This window comes from Wasmannia auropunctata, unplaced genomic scaffold, assembly GCF_000956235.1.
Source record: "Wasmannia auropunctata unplaced genomic scaffold, wasmannia.A_1.0 LD335998.1, whole genome shotgun sequence".
Lineage (NCBI taxonomy): Eukaryota > Metazoa > Arthropoda > Insecta > Hymenoptera > Formicidae > Wasmannia > Wasmannia auropunctata.
Genome location: NW_012026892.1, coordinates 1020143 through 1037541, shown reverse-complemented (window position 1 = coordinate 1037541; position 17399 = coordinate 1020143). Strand labels below are relative to the sequence as shown.

Below are 17399 nucleotides of genomic sequence, written 5' to 3'. Positions count from 1 at the left end.
CCCCGCCCCAAAGATCTGTTGCACCAACAATAGTTAGCACTAACCGCAGTTAACGATATAATGCTTTCTATATTATATAGATAGGGATGTGTTCTCGGCAGAAAACGAGAAGTATCTAAACTGTTAGTTAGTCAGAGCTATCTGTGCTGTTGACTAAAAGTCATTTATATGTAAGAAAGCTTGCGTTTATACAACGGTTAGACCTAACTTCGGAGCAACTGACGCTGACCAATGTTTCAACGAGGACGCGGTTTATTTTCGCGCGCATCGTAATTGCGAGAGGAAGGGAAAGAAAGAAGAAAATAACGCGATCGTTGAAAAGTCCCGGGTACGTACGCTCCTTCCCCCTCATTTACGTTAAGGTGGTGTATACACGAGCTAGTAAAAAAAAAAAAAATAATCGGCGGTAAATGCTATAATCGCAGAGAGCGGGCACGGGGAACCCGACTCGCCCTTCGGACACGGTGGCGTTAAGGAAGAATAAAGGAAAAAAAAGCGGGCGTAAGAGAGAGAGCAAATGTCAGCATTCATTGCGATCATATCGTTGTGGCGTAGAGCAATCTGTTAGTGCAGGGGCCTTATCCTTATTGCGTGGGTCCTACCGAGGATTGTCGCGATCGCGATCGCGTGTACGGGCCGTGTGTTTTGCTTAAAGATATAAGTCAGATTTTGCGTGAGGGTAACTGAGTTCGAGTTCAGATACAAGTACAAATCGGTGGAAGGTATCTGCTTTTACATGATTTTCCAAACTAACGTCGGCTTTCGGAACAAACGGCTCGTGTCGTACGGAAGATGAGTTACGGGAGAGCCATCGGTAACTCTCGGGAGGAGCGAAAATGCAATGCGTACCTAATACGCTGACGCGCGGCACGGACCTTCTCCTTGATGTTCCCGGAAAGCCATTCTGCGGTGCTTCAGGAACGAGACGTCCGCGGCAATTCTCGCCAGGGACCTAACATTACCGTAACGCAAGGCAATCAGCTAAGAAATAAACTTAATTTTTATAGAATATTGAATCGCGCCCTTTCCTTCGGGGCGAGGCGTGGAACTTAAAGGGCAAAGCCTTTCTTCCTCGCGAAAGGAAAAATTAGTGCGATCGGGCGATTGTTCGCGACCTCTTGACGCCGTATTGTCGCGCGATTAGAGGGCGAATCAGACGACAGACGGATTATTCTGATGATCTAGTGTAATGTTAAAATATGCTGCAACTCTTTGAAATTGTACCGCTATCAACTGCGTGTGCTGAAAAGCGGAAAAGAATGTCGAGAGCAAACGACTGTATTAGCATAGCAATTGGCATAGGATAAAACATACAAAAATATGCGACGAAAATACGGAAGACGCGATGCTGTGATTGCAGCACTTTGCTGCTGTTCGTAGGATGACATTTCATTCTAAGGATAGGAACACCTAAAGAATAAATGAATATTTTTTTAATTAATTTTTTTTAAACAGTCAATTGCTATTCGCTGCTTGAAAGTAAAATTAGGATATGCAATGTAAAATCGCCACTTATGGTAATCAGTGTTCTACAATAATCAGGAAAAGTTCATAAGCGAAGCTTGATTGATGCTTCTTTAGACAACGGTCTGTCGTCTAATCGGTCCTGACATCGCGGTTTTTCCCCCTGAATAAATACGAATTAAAAAGCGAACGCACGTAGATAGTCGACATAATAAGAGAGAAGGCTGTCGACCAAAAAAAGGAGCTAAAAAGGACACCACTTGACTTGCGATTTAGGTGCCAAAAATTGATTGTGAAAACTCATCGCCGAGCGGCTCAATTCTGTGCCAAGCTAACTTAAATTGCAAACAGTATAACACGTGTGCCAAATCGCCGTTATTAATCACTATTTCGAGTAGCAAATCCCCCTCCCTGACGGCTCCACGAACGTCGACGAGATACGCTCGTTTTTTTTCCAACGCCGTTTTATGTTCTCGTTAATCTTAGGTTCGCATGAATTACGAGAAGTTGCAGCTACGGGCATATTTTGTTACATTAAGTTGTAAGAAACTTCAACGTAGAAGATGGTCGCGACGAAACAGTTAAGTACGTTTTAGACAATCATGAAATATTAGTGATATTTTTATAACTTGATCTGTTTTTTATCATCAATATCTTAGAAAAATTGCAATGACTGATAACGTGAGGTATAAATGTCGCTAGATAAGATATTTCTTCTCGCTATTCTAATCTTCTAGTTCATCTTCAATTTGTAAATCCTGTAAAAAAAGTATACAGAAAATTATAATTATTAATATAAATATATTACTATATTAATATACTTAATTATATTAATATTATATTAATATACTTAAATGCATATTGTTTAAAATTTTAAAATAATGGTTTTGATTTTTCGACTCTAGTTACATCGTAATGAATATTACGTCTAAAAACCCGTAAAAAATGGCAATCTCGTCGAGAATCGAAACGTCAGGATGGGAATAACAAGTGAATTACACTTGGCAACTCGAATGTATGTAAATTAAAGGTCGCGCCCTTGCCAGACGCGGCAGGTGACGCTAAGATTATATAGAAAAATACGATATTACAATTTTACGTGGAAAGCTCTCAGTTTTTGCACTTGCGATGCATTGAAAAGAATGACTCGCGTCATCTCTGCGGAGATTATACGAGGTCATTTCGCTCTCCTCTCGTTAGCGTAATTATCTCCTACCGTGTTTTTCTTCTTCCTACTCTTTTTTTCTCTTTTAGCAAATTGAATTAGACTTGCAACAATCTGTTGGTCAATCTGCAATAGATTGTTACCGAAACCAGGAAAAGTCTGATCCTAAAGACAAAAATGATCTTGTAACTTGTCGTGAGGGTGTTCCTTTTTAAGAAGAACGTAAGTCATATCAATTATCGACGAGAACAATAAATTATAAATATCTCCTTCTTTGATGAGAAAAGTGTTCGTCATAAGATATTGTATTTTCGTAGAATATGCGTGTATCACGATTTGACAAGTAGAAAACTTCGGACCTATATCTTCGAGAATGCTAAAGCGGTGTAATGCTAAAATAAAATAAAAATTTTAACGAAAAGCGAAAGAACGCGCGTGCCAATTTTGATGATAGGCGGTTTTTATATTGTAGTCGCATGAAGAAAAACCGCTTATACACTGAGATTTTTCTCCATTGAGGAAACATGTGTGGCGACACACTATTGCGGATTGTTGCGACTTGATCCATCGTCGAAGTCTCCACATTATTTCTACGTTACGTTACTCTTCCGTTAGCCGTCTTTCCGTTCGCCGTCGAGAAGCGTCAGAGAAAAGAAAAAATAATACGTAACGATAGAGGTAATTCGTGTTCAAGCGTAACCCTCTATTCTCTTCCCAACGTAGTCGCGTCTTCTCGACCCCTCTTTGTCCCTTCCTCTATCTTATTATTAGAATCCTATCTTCCTTTATCTTCCTCGGCCAGGAATCGATTTACGTTAGAAAGCCTTTACGAAAACAGGGTCATAAATACTTACGTATAATACGAGTATTTTAAATTTTTAACGCGAAAGAAAAAACTAAGAAAGGGATAAACAAAACGAGGTGTAGTAGTGCGATGTAACAGAAAGAGAGAGAGAGAGAGAAAGAAAAAGAATAAAATTTTTTACAAAAAAAAAGTGAGGTGTAAAATGTCGCGTGTACGATTTGCGACTGCGTCTTTCAATGCGTTATAAGAGATCGTCGCCCTTTTGTAACACGTGTGCGCACAGAGAGTGCTTGATGTGATCTCAATATACTCCGAGTTCTGCGAACCTCTTGATCCTTTCAACATCCTTAACCGGACGGTAACCGAGTTGGCTCGGATGTCTTTCTTGAAATATTGACCTTCATTAATTTTATACATCACGAGATTTCACAAGAGATCTAACGATTTTAACGTAATCGTAGTCCTTATTTTCAAAATCCAATGTGTGACAATACACAGTCGACCAATAGAAGTTATTACGTAACGTGGCTGTTGAAAGGGTTGAACGAAGAGGACACGCTGCATTCGATCGCGAATATACGGATGTCGGTCGTCGTGAGATCGCAGAATAAAAAAATAATTGATATTACGTGGTGAATCCGCAGAGGGGAGGGGCACATTGAAAGTACCGATTGCGAAGAGATTCGGACCGAGCCGCGTGCACGCGCGTCTTGGAAAAAAAATAGGGGAGTTCTACGAAATATGTATCCGCGATATTTTCCTCGCGATCGGTCGCCTCGCACAGCGTAAAGTACATTATTCCAGGGTAAAGTTTTGTAAAATCGTCTGGTACGCAATATTTTATGTAAAAAGCAAACATATATAACGAGACACACTTATAACAACTATAACACGTTCACACGGAAACTTTGAGCGTGACGTGAAGAGAGAAAAAGGTGAGAGAGAGAGATAGAGAGAATGAGAGAGCGGTGTGAATGGTGAGAGACACTTTCGTGATGATCGTACTACCAGAGAATGAGAGACGAAATAAAACACCTGCTGTAGGCCGGCGATACGTAACATACGTATATGTATGCGTATATATACATACTTGTATACAACATACAATTACACCGTAAGTATATATATATATAATATATAAGAGATACTTATACTTTATATAGCTGCATTCGTCGTGTCATTACGTATACAGGGCTTGCGAGCGTTGACAGGTGATTTGTCTCGGCTGGTGTGTTAAGGATCGCATGGACGAACGAGCGAGCGAGAGAAAGAGAGATAGGGGAAAAAAAGGGAACGGGGAGAGAGAATGAGAGGGTGTGTGTGCGCGTGCGGGGAGAGGAAGCTATATCTCTTGTAATCGGCGTTACATATCTTCGACTTGTTGTTTGCGAAGCGTCACATCGTTCAAATCGTTGCAAAATACCGACGTCAGCAAAGTATTGACATATGTGTTACAGAAAAACGCTGCTGGTAGTGTGGGAGTCTGCGGCCCGTGTTCACGTGGCACGTTTAACGATAAATGCGGCTGTCTCGTTCTCTCTCGCGTTTCCATATTTGATAAAAAAAATATAGAGAAAAAGAAAAAAGACTAACAAAGATCAATCACACACGGTGAAAAAGATAACAATAATATACGCAGAGCTTTGCCGATGTGACCTGCAGTTGTAACAGTGCTGATTAACGCTAAACGATATATATTACTTTCTCCCTGCCTATTTTACGAATAAGGCTACGATATAGAAAGGACCATGTGATAAAGATTACTTAATTAAGAATAAATACATCATTGTTACAACGCAGATTCTCAATGGCATCGACCACTGAAGTTCGAGGATAGGATACTTTCTAGCTTATATAAAACGTACGTAACAGGCATTGTGGACTTTCTCTTTGACAGCTGCGTCTAACGTTATTCGTGCGCAAAAAGACCTTGAGCTAACGCGAATAGATTCGGGAAGAACACACATATAGGTGGACCCTCGCCCAACGTCAACCTATACATATCATACAGAATTTAGTTAACGCCAGAAACCTCTTCCTGAAACAAAAGAAAGAAATCCACAATTTTCATCCCGATCCTCCCGCAGATCAAAGTCGGAAAAACTTGCACGGTATACCAGAGAGAAAGAGAATGAGAGGACATCATTTCGATCGGGGCACTCCGCCTCCAGAGTATAGCCCGAGGATACTGGGAAACTATAGCTTTCGGATCCCACAACTATTATCCTCGAGATTCTCAACCCGGGACTACCCTCCCCTTCCCCCCTTATTATATATCATCTCATCCTCCCTTCCCTCCTCACTCCGAACCTCCCCGACTTCCTCCCGGTGCATCCTAGGTTTAGAAGATATATTTGTATTGTCAGTTATCACACACTACTAACACTAATACTTACTACTACGATCTATAACTATAAAATGATTCTTATTATTATTAATACTGCTACTGTATCACACACCTCTCCATAGGTCGCGTAAAATACGACATGCCCTGTTGTTGTTGTTGGATTGATTATCGATCACGCGCGCGGAACGAGAAATAACGTGAGAAAAGAAAGAGAGAGAGAGAAAGGGAGAGAAAGAGAAAGAAAGAGAGAGAAATGAGTTCTTTCGAAGAGAGATCGTTGACTGCGTGAGTGTTTCGCTTTGTGTTTCTAGGTTTCTCAGTTTCTTACGATCACACACAATTGTTGTAAAGTAGAGCTTACCTACACTTGACGGCTTATTATTACTTCCACACACTGTTGCATCGTTGTCACTTTCGGCGCTCGGTTACACGCACTGAGAGAAAAGAAGTTTTAATTACGCTGAAGTTGCCTTAATTAATTAAGATAACGATAATTTCCTGCAATTAGTTCGGATGTGAGAGCATTCTGCTGTAGAAGAGTGACAATCGTGCTCGTTATTAATGTCGATTGTTCTCGTATATGCAAAATATTTAATATATAAACTATTAGCTGTGCCAAGTAGTGTTTTTGTAAAAAAAAAAAGAAATAAAGATTATTGCTGCAAAAAATGAAAGTATAATCCATTTTAATAAATTCACACCTGTCAGAAGTGTCGTCATAAATAGACGCGGATCAATAACCGGTTAATTCGTAGAGGAGTAGCAATTTGCCTTAATGCAATATGCATGCACCTTTCTTTTTAATATCGCAGTTTGATCTGTACGCGCAATCGAAAGTGCAATCGATTTGCGATTTTCTCTCAGTGAGACTCTTCGTAGAGGAGCGTAGATGTAAAGAACGTGGCGCACTTCGCGCGCGCCTGTAGGAAATTTCGCGAAATGTATAATAATAACGCGGAAAGACGCCAGCTAGGGAGAGTACGCTATCATCGTCATTGTTAAGGATAGTTAATAATTAATTTCCTCTATTTTTGTCGACGATCGTACATCGTCATGATACGTGTTCAAAGCGTTCAAGCGTATTTTCCATCAATATTACAAATTTTTTACACACACACACACATACACACAGGGTCGTGACTTTTGTACAGGATCATGTAATTTTGCTATTCTCCACTTATTTATTTCGATGAATGATGATATTGTCTTCTTACATCATTTTTTATTATGTATGAATCATTTGCTCAGGACGAGAGATGTACTGTAATTCACATCTACTCTAAGGTGTTTGAAAAAAGAGCGCAAAACATAATCATGAATCTAAGGTGTTTGAAAAAAAAATACATAATCACATAATCACGAATCTTATAAAAACAGCACTTTAAATAAAACTAATAAGACTTTGAGGGACCATCATTGAATTTATTCAGGTATAAAAAATGACACATGCATGTTAAAAAAAATCTGATTTTTTGAACCAGTTCCTATAATTCTCAGAAAGTGTCGATTATCCGTATTTACATAATCACGAGTAACATTAAATACGATCCAATTACTACTGATTTTCTTTTTGGTATATGGAAGTTAAAAATCCTATGTGTTAATTGTTAGGATAAAAATCATTCGGTAACATTAGTGTTTGAATGTAAATTAATAACAGTATTGTAGGTACGAGCTTTTTTAAATTCAATAGAGTTCGTTTAAACTCATTGTTACTGTTATATTTTTATAGTCTTACGCTTTCTTTTCAAACATCCTAGAACCAATCGCTCTCGAAAAAACGACACGCGAAAAATTAATGAACAGAACTGAGTGAAAATCTGATACATTCAGATTCTGTCGCATTATTTGAGGGTCGATGTCATCTACGTGATTCTTGTAATTTATGTTCATTTTGCATGAGTGATGCATATCGACCGCAAAGAAATAAACGTGAAATTCGGCAAGCTCTATTTTCTGGTCGCGCCATTCAATAAAGATGCAATAAATCGAAATGCGCAGAGAGAGAGAGAGAGAAAGAGAGAGAGAGAGAGAGAGAGAGAGAGTGAAATATATAAATGTGATATCTTTTAAATTAACTTTTCTGGAAAGAGAGACAAAAATCTCTCTTACAATATGTAAAAATATTCCACACCTTCGACATATAAAATATACTCTAGATTACTTATTTAATTAATTTAATTATTATTACGCTCGTACGAAAGACGCTCATCTAAAGCAGATTTTATTCAAAGCTCTATTTTGTGATTCTCATATGATCTTGTATCAAATATTTTTTTAGTGGTCAGAGATACAGAGCGAACGTGAGAAGAAGAGAGTAAGTGAGAGAGAGAGAGAGAGAGAGAGAGAATGAGCGAAAGCGAGAGATTGGGAGAGAAGTCGCAGTATACCGCTCGTATAGAGATTCAAGGAGAATCCGTAATTGCCAAATCGTTAGATGACCTATAATTTGTAAGAGGAACAATTTTCAGACGTCGATGATTATACTGGACGAAAAAAGATAAACGAAACGTTTATTTCTTCGCACGCTCGTCAAACGGAAAGGATGTTTTATTCTACCTCTTCCTAAAATGTACTCGCCATATGACGATTTGGCAGCTGCTATTTCCCTTAACGTTCGTAAGGGCAATAAAACAATGTACATTGCATTTTTCGGGTACACTTGTATTTGAATGTGCAAGTTGCATAAAAAGACAGATTTTTTAGAGATATCGCACTGTCATATTTATTATTCTACGATAACGATCGATCGAACTGCTCGCTGGTCGACCGCGCTCGCGAGACACAGGCGCACTCACGCCTAGATATTATTGCGTGACAAACAAGATGTAACTTCAATATTTTTTTTTTCCTACAAGATCTACAACAGCAAGTGCGGTCGATCGGGCGCCATTATGCGAATTAATATTATTAATAATAAAAAGGAGACAAACCGTACGCATTGTTCTTTCCAATAAGAGAAGAAGCAAAGTTTTCGGTGTTTTCACTACGATTGATAAACGATTCTATTATTGCATATAATATTACATTAATAACAATATTATTGCTGTAATGTTTGTTTTTGGTTATTAAAGTGTGTATATAGCAATATATTCTAGAAATGGCCGCTCTCGTGCATTCTTTCACCAAACCCTTTGGATTAATGAACATCTTGTAATGTTATATACTTTAATTAAATTATTTTACATACTTTAGTTATATACTTTAAATTTTTTATTACTCTACAGAGTCACTACTACTGTCAAGCTTCATTGATAATCATTATCATCTTTGTGCCCTGATGATTCTTATGCATTTTTATTTTGTAACAACTTTTTTTCTTGCGTTTTAATGTTGTATAAAATTGATTCAAAAGATCATGTCATTATATGGTTAAATATATTTAAATCAATTTTAATACCCGTTATTGTATATATATACATATATCTTTTATTATATATATCTTACAAAATTGTCACATTATTCAACTGTCTCTTACACATTTAAAAAAATAATAGAAAAATTATATATCTGAATCTGCTTTCAATAGAGTTAATCTAACTAGTTGTAATTTCAAATCTCATTTTTTTACAGTCTTACTTGGTTTGTATTTTTCTCGCACACCATCATTGAAGCCCTCTCTGTTCCTAGCGAGCTCTATAGCATAAAACTGTATCCTGGTTGTTAGTATGCTGTTCTGCTCCGAATAATCTCCGGTGCAATCTGCTCTCAATAATGTACCAAAACTATAGTCCTCCACAACGTCCTTAAATTGTTCGCAGAAGAATCTCCACTTTATCTTCCCCTCTGAAGATTTCAACTCGTCTTCATCCACCTTGTCCACTTTCATACCAGAAAAGGTATCTTTAAAAGTCTTATAGATCTGCTCATCGTGAGGCGTGAGTTTCAAGAGTTTTGGATCAACCGAGCATAAAATCTGAAGCACAACATTTCTATCATTTTTTTATTTCGTACTTTCTATATGTGCGTAATATTGTATAACTTACATTAAAATAAACCTCCGCATGTTCCATGGCTTTCATTGCCCACATCGCCTCCACAGATGGCTAAAGTAGAAACATGATTAAACAAAAGTGAATAAAGGTAAGTGAATAACTTCAAGCAAAATTGACTTAAATTTTTTTGCAATAATAAATATTTAATATCTATATCTATTATGTGCAAGTAATATCTGAAATTACTTGTACATTTAACTCACATCATTTTCGAATTCTTCAGCGGGCCTTGACAACACACTGGTACCAGCCATCAGTTGATCTGCCGTCTAAAAATGCACAATTCTCTCATTATATAAATTAACGCTTTTCATGAACTAATAATAATTGTATCAAATAAAATAAAATAAAAATGAAACTTGAGGAATCATGTAATAAGTATTATTAATAATGTACTGGATGAGAACAAATTTTAATCAAGTAACATTGTCAGTTTTTAATAGTTATTAGTTATTGTTATTCAATAATTTTACTCCTTATGTTATATGTCATAAACAGACGTGAGATAGGTTATAAAATTATCATCTAGGTTAGGAAATTCTGCATGTGGGAATAATAATTCACTTACTACGTTCCCTATTTGCGCCATTATTAATGTATTCGCAGCTCTTCAAAAAATAATTTTCAAAAAATCATATACTCTTGTACAGATGTCATAAATACTGTTCCCAAATCATTCGTGAGCAGCACGAGAGAAAAGCGGCTACCCAGAAATCGATCTTTTACAAACTTTACGTGGGAATGTGGGATTGTCAGAACCCTTATACACTAGCGCTTTTACATCCATTTTAAAAATGCTATGTGCTACATCCATTTTCAGACATTGTCGAAAAAATCATAACGTCGAAAATGAATGTTTGGTCTTTTCTCTTGCAGTTTTTTAATATACTTACTAGCACATACATAACAAGCGCGCGCTTCGCGCGCGCTGCGTATTAAATCCCATACGTCTCCCAATTACATTTCTACCAATTTACATTTTAATTAAACAAATGTTAACAATTTTTGATAAAAAATAAATTTTCAAAAAATGACGCTTTTCGCGCGGTGCGTATTAAACTCCACACATCGTCCAATAACATTTATACCAAATTATATTTTAATTAAACAAATTTTAACAATTTTTAATAAAATGACGTTTTAATCGGCCATATTAAATCGGCCATTTTTAAATAAAATCACGATTTTTTAGAAAATAGCTACATTAATTCATCTTTAAGATAAGCCCAGAAAGAAATCGATATTTTTATTATTCAGGAAGATATGAATTTTTAAACATTAGGGAAAAGAGGCTTCAACGCAGGTAACACGGCAATTTTAAGATAGGAAACGTTTGCATAAAAACAAAAATAGAAAATATTAGATATTAAAAAAAATAAACTTACTTAAATTATATTAAAATAGAAAACATATTTGGTTATTACATTCATGTAATCATTCTGATTCTCATTATTGTCTGACATTGTTGTCGTGATAGATTGTTGCAGCATCCTTCTACTAGATTTGTCATTCTTCAATCAATCACAACGGCTTTCTATGCAATATAATTAATACTAATTATGGTGACGCTACCGCACCGCACAAGTGCACATCGATGTGTACGCGCCATTAGTACGGCGGGTGCCTGTATGCAGGCCTATTTGCTGCTAAAATCAAATGATATTTAGCCGAATCTACTATGCTATTTTATCTTGGCAATAGAGTAATAATATTTGTAGTATATATGGTATACAGAATCTATCAGTTACACTGTTCGCTGGCGAAACTAAGTTCTGCTGCAAATAATACACGGAGCTTACGAGAGAGAAATTGATCAAACCGATGTATTCTTGCTTACACACGCTTCAAGTTAATACAAATATATCGATATGTAAATGGTGTAGTAAAATGTTTTGAGTGTTTGCATATTATAATAAGATAATTTTCTGTTTATGATAAAGTCATTTAGAAATATTATTTTCGTATATTATTTTATGCATCTATATTCTATCTAGTAATTATTAAATATTTCAATTTATTAAATTCATTAATTTTTATTTAATTTATTATAAAAAATAACTTCTACTTTTTTTATCACTTATTTGCACATTGTACATTTTTACTTTTTATATTTTATAAGTATGTACATGTTACATTCTCATATTTCTTTATGTTGGTAGGCAACCAGATTGACTTGTCTTTTTCCTGTTTTCGATCTTCTTATCTCGTCAATGTTTAGGAATACGTTAACTGGTTTATCTATTTAGATTGCATTAGAATCGGAGATTTTCCATTGACCTATCAAATATTGATCGAAGAGAAACAACTTTTTTTACTTGATATATATTCTTTGCGAATATAATCAGTCCTGCAATTCTGCTTTGCTTTCTTTTTTTTATTTTGTCGCAAATATGTTACGAAAGGTAACAATAAGGATAGGATTCTGGATTATAGGACAATAAGGATAGGATTTTTAACACAAATTATTTTACTAAAAGTTCAAATTTTATAATCAGCGCGTGCGCTTAATAAAATTATAACATTAAAAATTAAAATTTAAATATATCTTTTATGAATTGTGTTACTATAAAAACTTTTTTACTATTAACATTACAATAACAAATTTATATTTGTATCAACTTTACAAAAAAATAATAAAATATTGATACACAAACGAAACATCAATACAACGATCTTATTTATACTTGCAAAATTACTGTAATGCTAAAGACACTCTAATTATTACATTTTAATAATACAAAACTTTTCAAATTTTATAATTGAACCCTTAGTATAATTAATCATTGATTGTTTTATCAATACCAATTCCACTTCTTATATACTTTACAATTAATCTCAATGTCGATATCTTCGATAGAATCATGACTCCAATATACTGATAGAACCGCTTCCTACCATGAACTTAAACACGTTTTCTTCTCTTATTCGTTTTTCCTGCATTCTCTACGCATCCCCTTCTTCCAATCTCTGTAAAATAAGGAGAGGGAGAGAGAAAAGAGAGACAAAGAAGGAGAGATGTTCGCCTTGTTAATGTCGCAGCAGCTCGTATATATAGCTCGTCATTAATATCGAATACGCGATATCCTTATGCATTTCTCACGCATCTCTCCTCAGCGATGGATTTTCATTTCGGTCTAATTGTGATCTTTTTGATCATTGATGTGGCATCCGTCCGATCTACCGGTAGGAAAATTTGCAATTATCGTTTCAAGTGTTATTCATTACCGTGGACTCACTATGTGGATTATTTTGTGTTGTTAAATATCGTTATTGTTGCGGTCATTGTTGTGGTGATTGTTATTTACAATTGTGAATGTTATTACATAATGCAAAGAAAATTCGTGCATATTTAAAAACGCTTATGAAGAATGGATCAGTGGACATATTGATATTCGCATTGTTATGAATATACATATATAGTTTCTAAATTCTCTGATTCCGCTATTTTTGCGAGTTCTCTCAAAATTTTTTTATGCTACAATTTTTATGTAAGCAAAATTAAATTCTAAGAATTGTGTTGTAAATAAATATGTAAAAAAGCAAATATTATGTGGAGACATATAATATATGCTTAAGAAAATGTGTGTGTTGGTGTGTAAAGGAAACAATATATACGTACAATTATATTTATAATATATACAGGGAGGTACTTAATAGTAAAGTGCTCGTGGGCAGGTAAAGTTGGTTAAATTGAATCGAAAAGTTTCCTACCATTTTGCGATCTTCGCAATAGTTATCGAGATACTAATTATAAAAAAAAATTATACATAATGGCCAAGTTTTTGCTTTACTATGATCCCATTGATCATTTTAGTCACTTTAAGCCCGTTTTGTGAAACTTAAAATTATTTGGAAAAACAATGGCATTAAACTTTTGCTGCTACAATTTTAGATGGTTTAAACAGTTTATTAAAAACATATTTTTAATTTGGAATAAAATATTTTTGTTTTATGTCTAATCAAATATTTGTCAATTTGTATAATGTCATATTTGTTTTTGAACAACTTTTATTTGTTAAAATAATATTTTTGTTTCAGAAAAAGTGTAATGTACAATAATTTTTTTATATATTTGACGTAAATTTTTTTTTAATAATTAGTATAACTATTGCGAAGATCGCAAAATGATAGAGAATTTTTCGATTTAGTTTATCCCACTCTACCTGCCCACAAGCGCTTTGCTATTGAGTACCGGACACCCTGTATATATGAATATTTATAAAAACATCTATCTTTGTAAATTTGGCTTTGTATACACACATATTTAGGTGTATTTTTTTAGATAATGGTTCTCCGAAGAAAAAAAGGAACTCAGATGAAATTCTACTCAATTTGGACATTACAACCGATCCTGTCCTTCAATGGTTTAGAAATCCCAATATCCAAAACAATTTTTTTCTACAATGGTTAAACACCAATGAAAATAAATTCTTGTTAAATGCCTTTGCATCACAAGCTTCCAGTATAGCCTTTCGTAAGAATATTTCTTATGATTTTCCTATACTAATAATAATTAAGAATCCTACCTTGAACTCTATTAGAACCAATTGGGTTGACATAGAATTATAAGTTGATATAGGATCTGCTAGTTCATCAATATCTGTTACACAAACACACACCTCCACCATACAATCATACATCATTATTATTATACTTTTTCTTATCCCCCAAACTTACGCTCACCATCATTTGAATAAGAGTTGTTATCTACTAATCTCGCAAAATTTATATTTATATAAATAATATATATATGTTATATATATAATTATATAAGTGTGTGTATGTGTGTGTTTTTATATGGTTGTGTATATATATACACACTTACAATTATATTTATTTATAAAAATATCTATCTCTAACTTTTGGTTTTATATATGTATATATTTAGATACCTATATTTTTCAGATGGCTCTTCGAAGAGGATTTCAAACCAAGGTTACGTGAGATCGGGCAACACAGCTAATTCTTATTTCCAATCGGCCACGAATCGTCAAACTCAAACTAATTATTTCCTGCCTTCGTCATACGACAACGACAATATATTCTTTCCTAATGATGATTATAATCCCTCTCCTAATAATTATGGAAATTTTTTCTCGACTCCTAAAACCGATTTAAAGAATACAGAATTTTCTGGTTCACTAAGACCTGTCACGCAAACATCTTACACACCGTATCGTACTCCAGCATCTAATACACCAATACCAATATTTAATACACCAGCAGATAATGATTTTACAACATCTCGTACGACAACTCCTCCTAAACTTCATCCTCCACTCTCATCATTGAAAGAATCGTCACCTCTCAATGTTAATCCAGCGGAAAGGATATCGCAACGTAGTAAGTAAAATATGACTGTATATTTCCAGAACTTGTTATAGAATTGAAAAATTTATAGATATAAAAATCTAAAAGTTTAATAATTTACACAATTATAATGTAACCGGTAACAGGTTTAGATATCTGGTGAATGATGTATTCTTCTTTATACATTCAACATAAATCACAATATAATATTTAAAAAATAAATTTCAGAATGCGAGGAATATACGGAAGAAATTTTGGACACAGTTTACAAATATGGGATTAATTTTACGACGGGCGTAACCGAAGTGATCGATACCTGTCGTGGATTTATAAGACACTTCTTGGTCAATGGCATAGACGTAATTGATGAGGGTGAGTTCACTCACATGGTGGCCCTGGGCACCGGCTCTACTACCGACTTCTCCCTGATGTGCGGCGGCACGTTGATTTCACATACCTGGGTACTTACCGCTGCGCACTGCACTTATGGACCAAAGTACTCTTCTCATTTTTTTTTCGCTTTAAACTACAACTTGCCATTAAAAAAAAGTTCCTTTTGTTTTTCATCTGCTATTATTGCATTATTTATTGAATAAAATCAGATAAAATTTCAAAATTTGAAAATATTCGTATTTTTTCAACACGTGTTTTTGACACAGTATTATATTATAGAGAGAAAGTTAAAGAATTTTATTAAATGCCTATTGATTTTTTTATATTTAAATATATTAAAAATTGTGGATCTAAAAAGTCTGTAAGATTAAGCTTACAATTATTTATGAGATGACCAATAAAATTAATCCCATACAATATATATTATTTTACAGCGGCGGTCCAACTGTCGCAAGGATAGGTTTCCGCAATTTGACGGGCAATACAGGCTTCGGCACCACAGTTCTCGTGAAAAATATAATAAGTCATCCGGATTTTAATCCACCTGCGTTGTATGCGGACATAGCTCTTGTGCAGCTGACGGACGCTGTCACGTTTAACTCAGCCATACGACCCGCGTGTCTTTATCACGAATACGATATCTTGCCTAAAAATACTTTGGTTTGGGTTAGCGGCTGGGGCGTCACGGAATTTGGTAGGTAATCTGGTAATTCCTAGCGCGAAAACGTGTTACGTGACAACTACGGAATTGCAAAATTTGAACAAAGAATTGTAGAGCTAAATGGATTTGAAAATCTAAATATCCAAGGGCTCTACATTTATTAAGAATCTTGCAGAATTCCTGACAATAAAGTGCGAAACCCCTTTATTATGGGGGTTAAAAATTTGTATACCAATATATCAATTTAATTTATGTTATGTTATATTATTGTATATATTATTGTACTTTCAAGCCGGAGACCCGAACAACCGGTTGCAGAAGGCCTCGCTGGATCTAATAGACAATGCGTCATGTGCAAAACGACACAATAGTTCGATAGAAGTTCCGTACGGTATCACATCGAATATGATTTGCGCTGGAGATATAAGAAATAACTGGTCCACGGATACTTGCCAAGGAGATTCCGGTGGTCCTCTGCAAATAAAACATACTGAAAGCAAATGCCTCTACAAAGTAATCGGTATCACCAGCTTCGGTCAGGGTTGCGCGATGATCGATGTTCCTGGTGTTTATACCAGAGTGTCTGAATATCTTTCGTGGATAGAAAGTATCGTCTGGCCGCAAAAATAATTGCAATTTATTCGATTTTTACAAAGGATACAAAAAAATATCCTTCATTAATTTGGCTAAGTTAAAATCTCTTACATAATTATCAGTTAATTATTAAACTTTTCAGTCAAATTAATAGACTGAGAATTTTTATGATATTTAGAAATTTTTCTCCATTCATTTTGCAACGTGATATTCATTTACTATGTAAGAATAATTTTATAATTTCAGAAAAGTTCACTTGCTCCAATTATTGCCTGTCGAGAGAATAAGACCGTGGTATTAACCGTATTAACTGTGGTAATATTGTTAAACAGTTTGTTCTGACTAAAATATTGGAACGTAAAAATGAATTTAAAAAATCGTGAGAAGATATAAATTACAGTATGTAGGACTGATATTGATCTCCTAAAATTAAATTAAAAAATTTTATTTTAATGGACAGTTAGCTACGTTAATCTGCTGTAAACATAATCTGGTCTATTATTTCGAGCTGTTACATTTTCTGTAAGACACAATCAGAATTTTATTTGTTGTTAATTTCGGAGACTATATGTAAGTCAAAAGCACGTAATATATTGGATCTCTGGACTTTTTTGAAGTTATAATCTATGTACTAATAACTAGGCAATAGAATGACGTTATAATAT

The 17399-nt window shown here is 34.8% G+C and overlaps 2 protein-coding genes across 3 annotated transcripts; one reads left to right on the top strand and one right to left on the bottom strand.

Moving 5' to 3' along the window:
• Positions 1-7370: 7370 nt before the first annotated feature.
• Positions 7371-10691, bottom strand: LOC105453583 (protein PBDC1). Its single transcript, XM_011695663.1, has 4 exons — positions 10345-10691; positions 9980-10045; positions 9768-9827; positions 7371-9697 (listed from the first exon to the last, which is right to left on the bottom strand). The coding sequence occupies exons 1-4, from the start codon at positions 10363-10365 to the stop codon at positions 9341-9343; spliced, it is 504 nt and encodes a 167-aa protein (XP_011693965.1). The 5' UTR covers positions 10366-10691; the 3' UTR covers positions 7371-9340.
• Positions 10692-12787: 2096 nt separating this feature from the next.
• LOC105453581 (serine protease snake-like) lies at positions 12788-17393 on the top strand. Of its 2 annotated transcripts, XM_011695661.1 has the most exons (6): positions 12788-12959; positions 14059-14250; positions 14682-15119; positions 15315-15582; positions 15914-16173; positions 16433-17393. In XM_011695661.1, exons 1-6 carry the CDS (start codon positions 12893-12895, stop codon positions 16768-16770), a joined length of 1563 nt encoding a protein of 520 aa, XP_011693963.1. In that variant the 5' UTR covers positions 12788-12892; the 3' UTR covers positions 16771-17393. The 2 variants fall into 2 exon arrangements, with proteins under 2 accessions (XP_011693963.1, XP_011693964.1); XM_011695662.1 differs by lacking the exon at positions 14059-14250 and having other exon boundaries at positions 12792-12959.
• The last annotated feature ends 6 nt before the right edge of the window (positions 17394-17399 follow it).

Coding starts and splice junctions, on each gene's coding strand:
- LOC105453583 (XM_011695663.1), bottom strand. CDS start 10,365: ATGGCGCAAATAGGGAACGTA. Junction 10,046..10,344: donor TGGCGCAAATAGGGAACGTA/GTAAGTGAATTA, acceptor GTGCATTTTTAG/ACGGCAGATCAACTGATGGC. Junction 9,698..9,767: donor ATGCGGAGGTTTATTTTAAT/GTAAGTTATACA, acceptor GTTGTGCTTCAG/ATTTTATGCTCGGTTGATCC.
- LOC105453581 (XM_011695661.1), top strand. CDS start 12,893: ATGGATTTTCATTTCGGTCTAATTGTGATCTTTTTGATCATTGATGTG. Junction 14,251..14,681: donor AGCTTCCAGTATAGCCTTTC/GTAAGAATATTT, acceptor TATATTTTTCAG/ATGGCTCTTCGAAGAGGATT. Junction 15,120..15,314: donor GGAAAGGATATCGCAACGTA/GTAAGTAAAATA, acceptor AATAAATTTCAG/AATGCGAGGAATATACGGAA.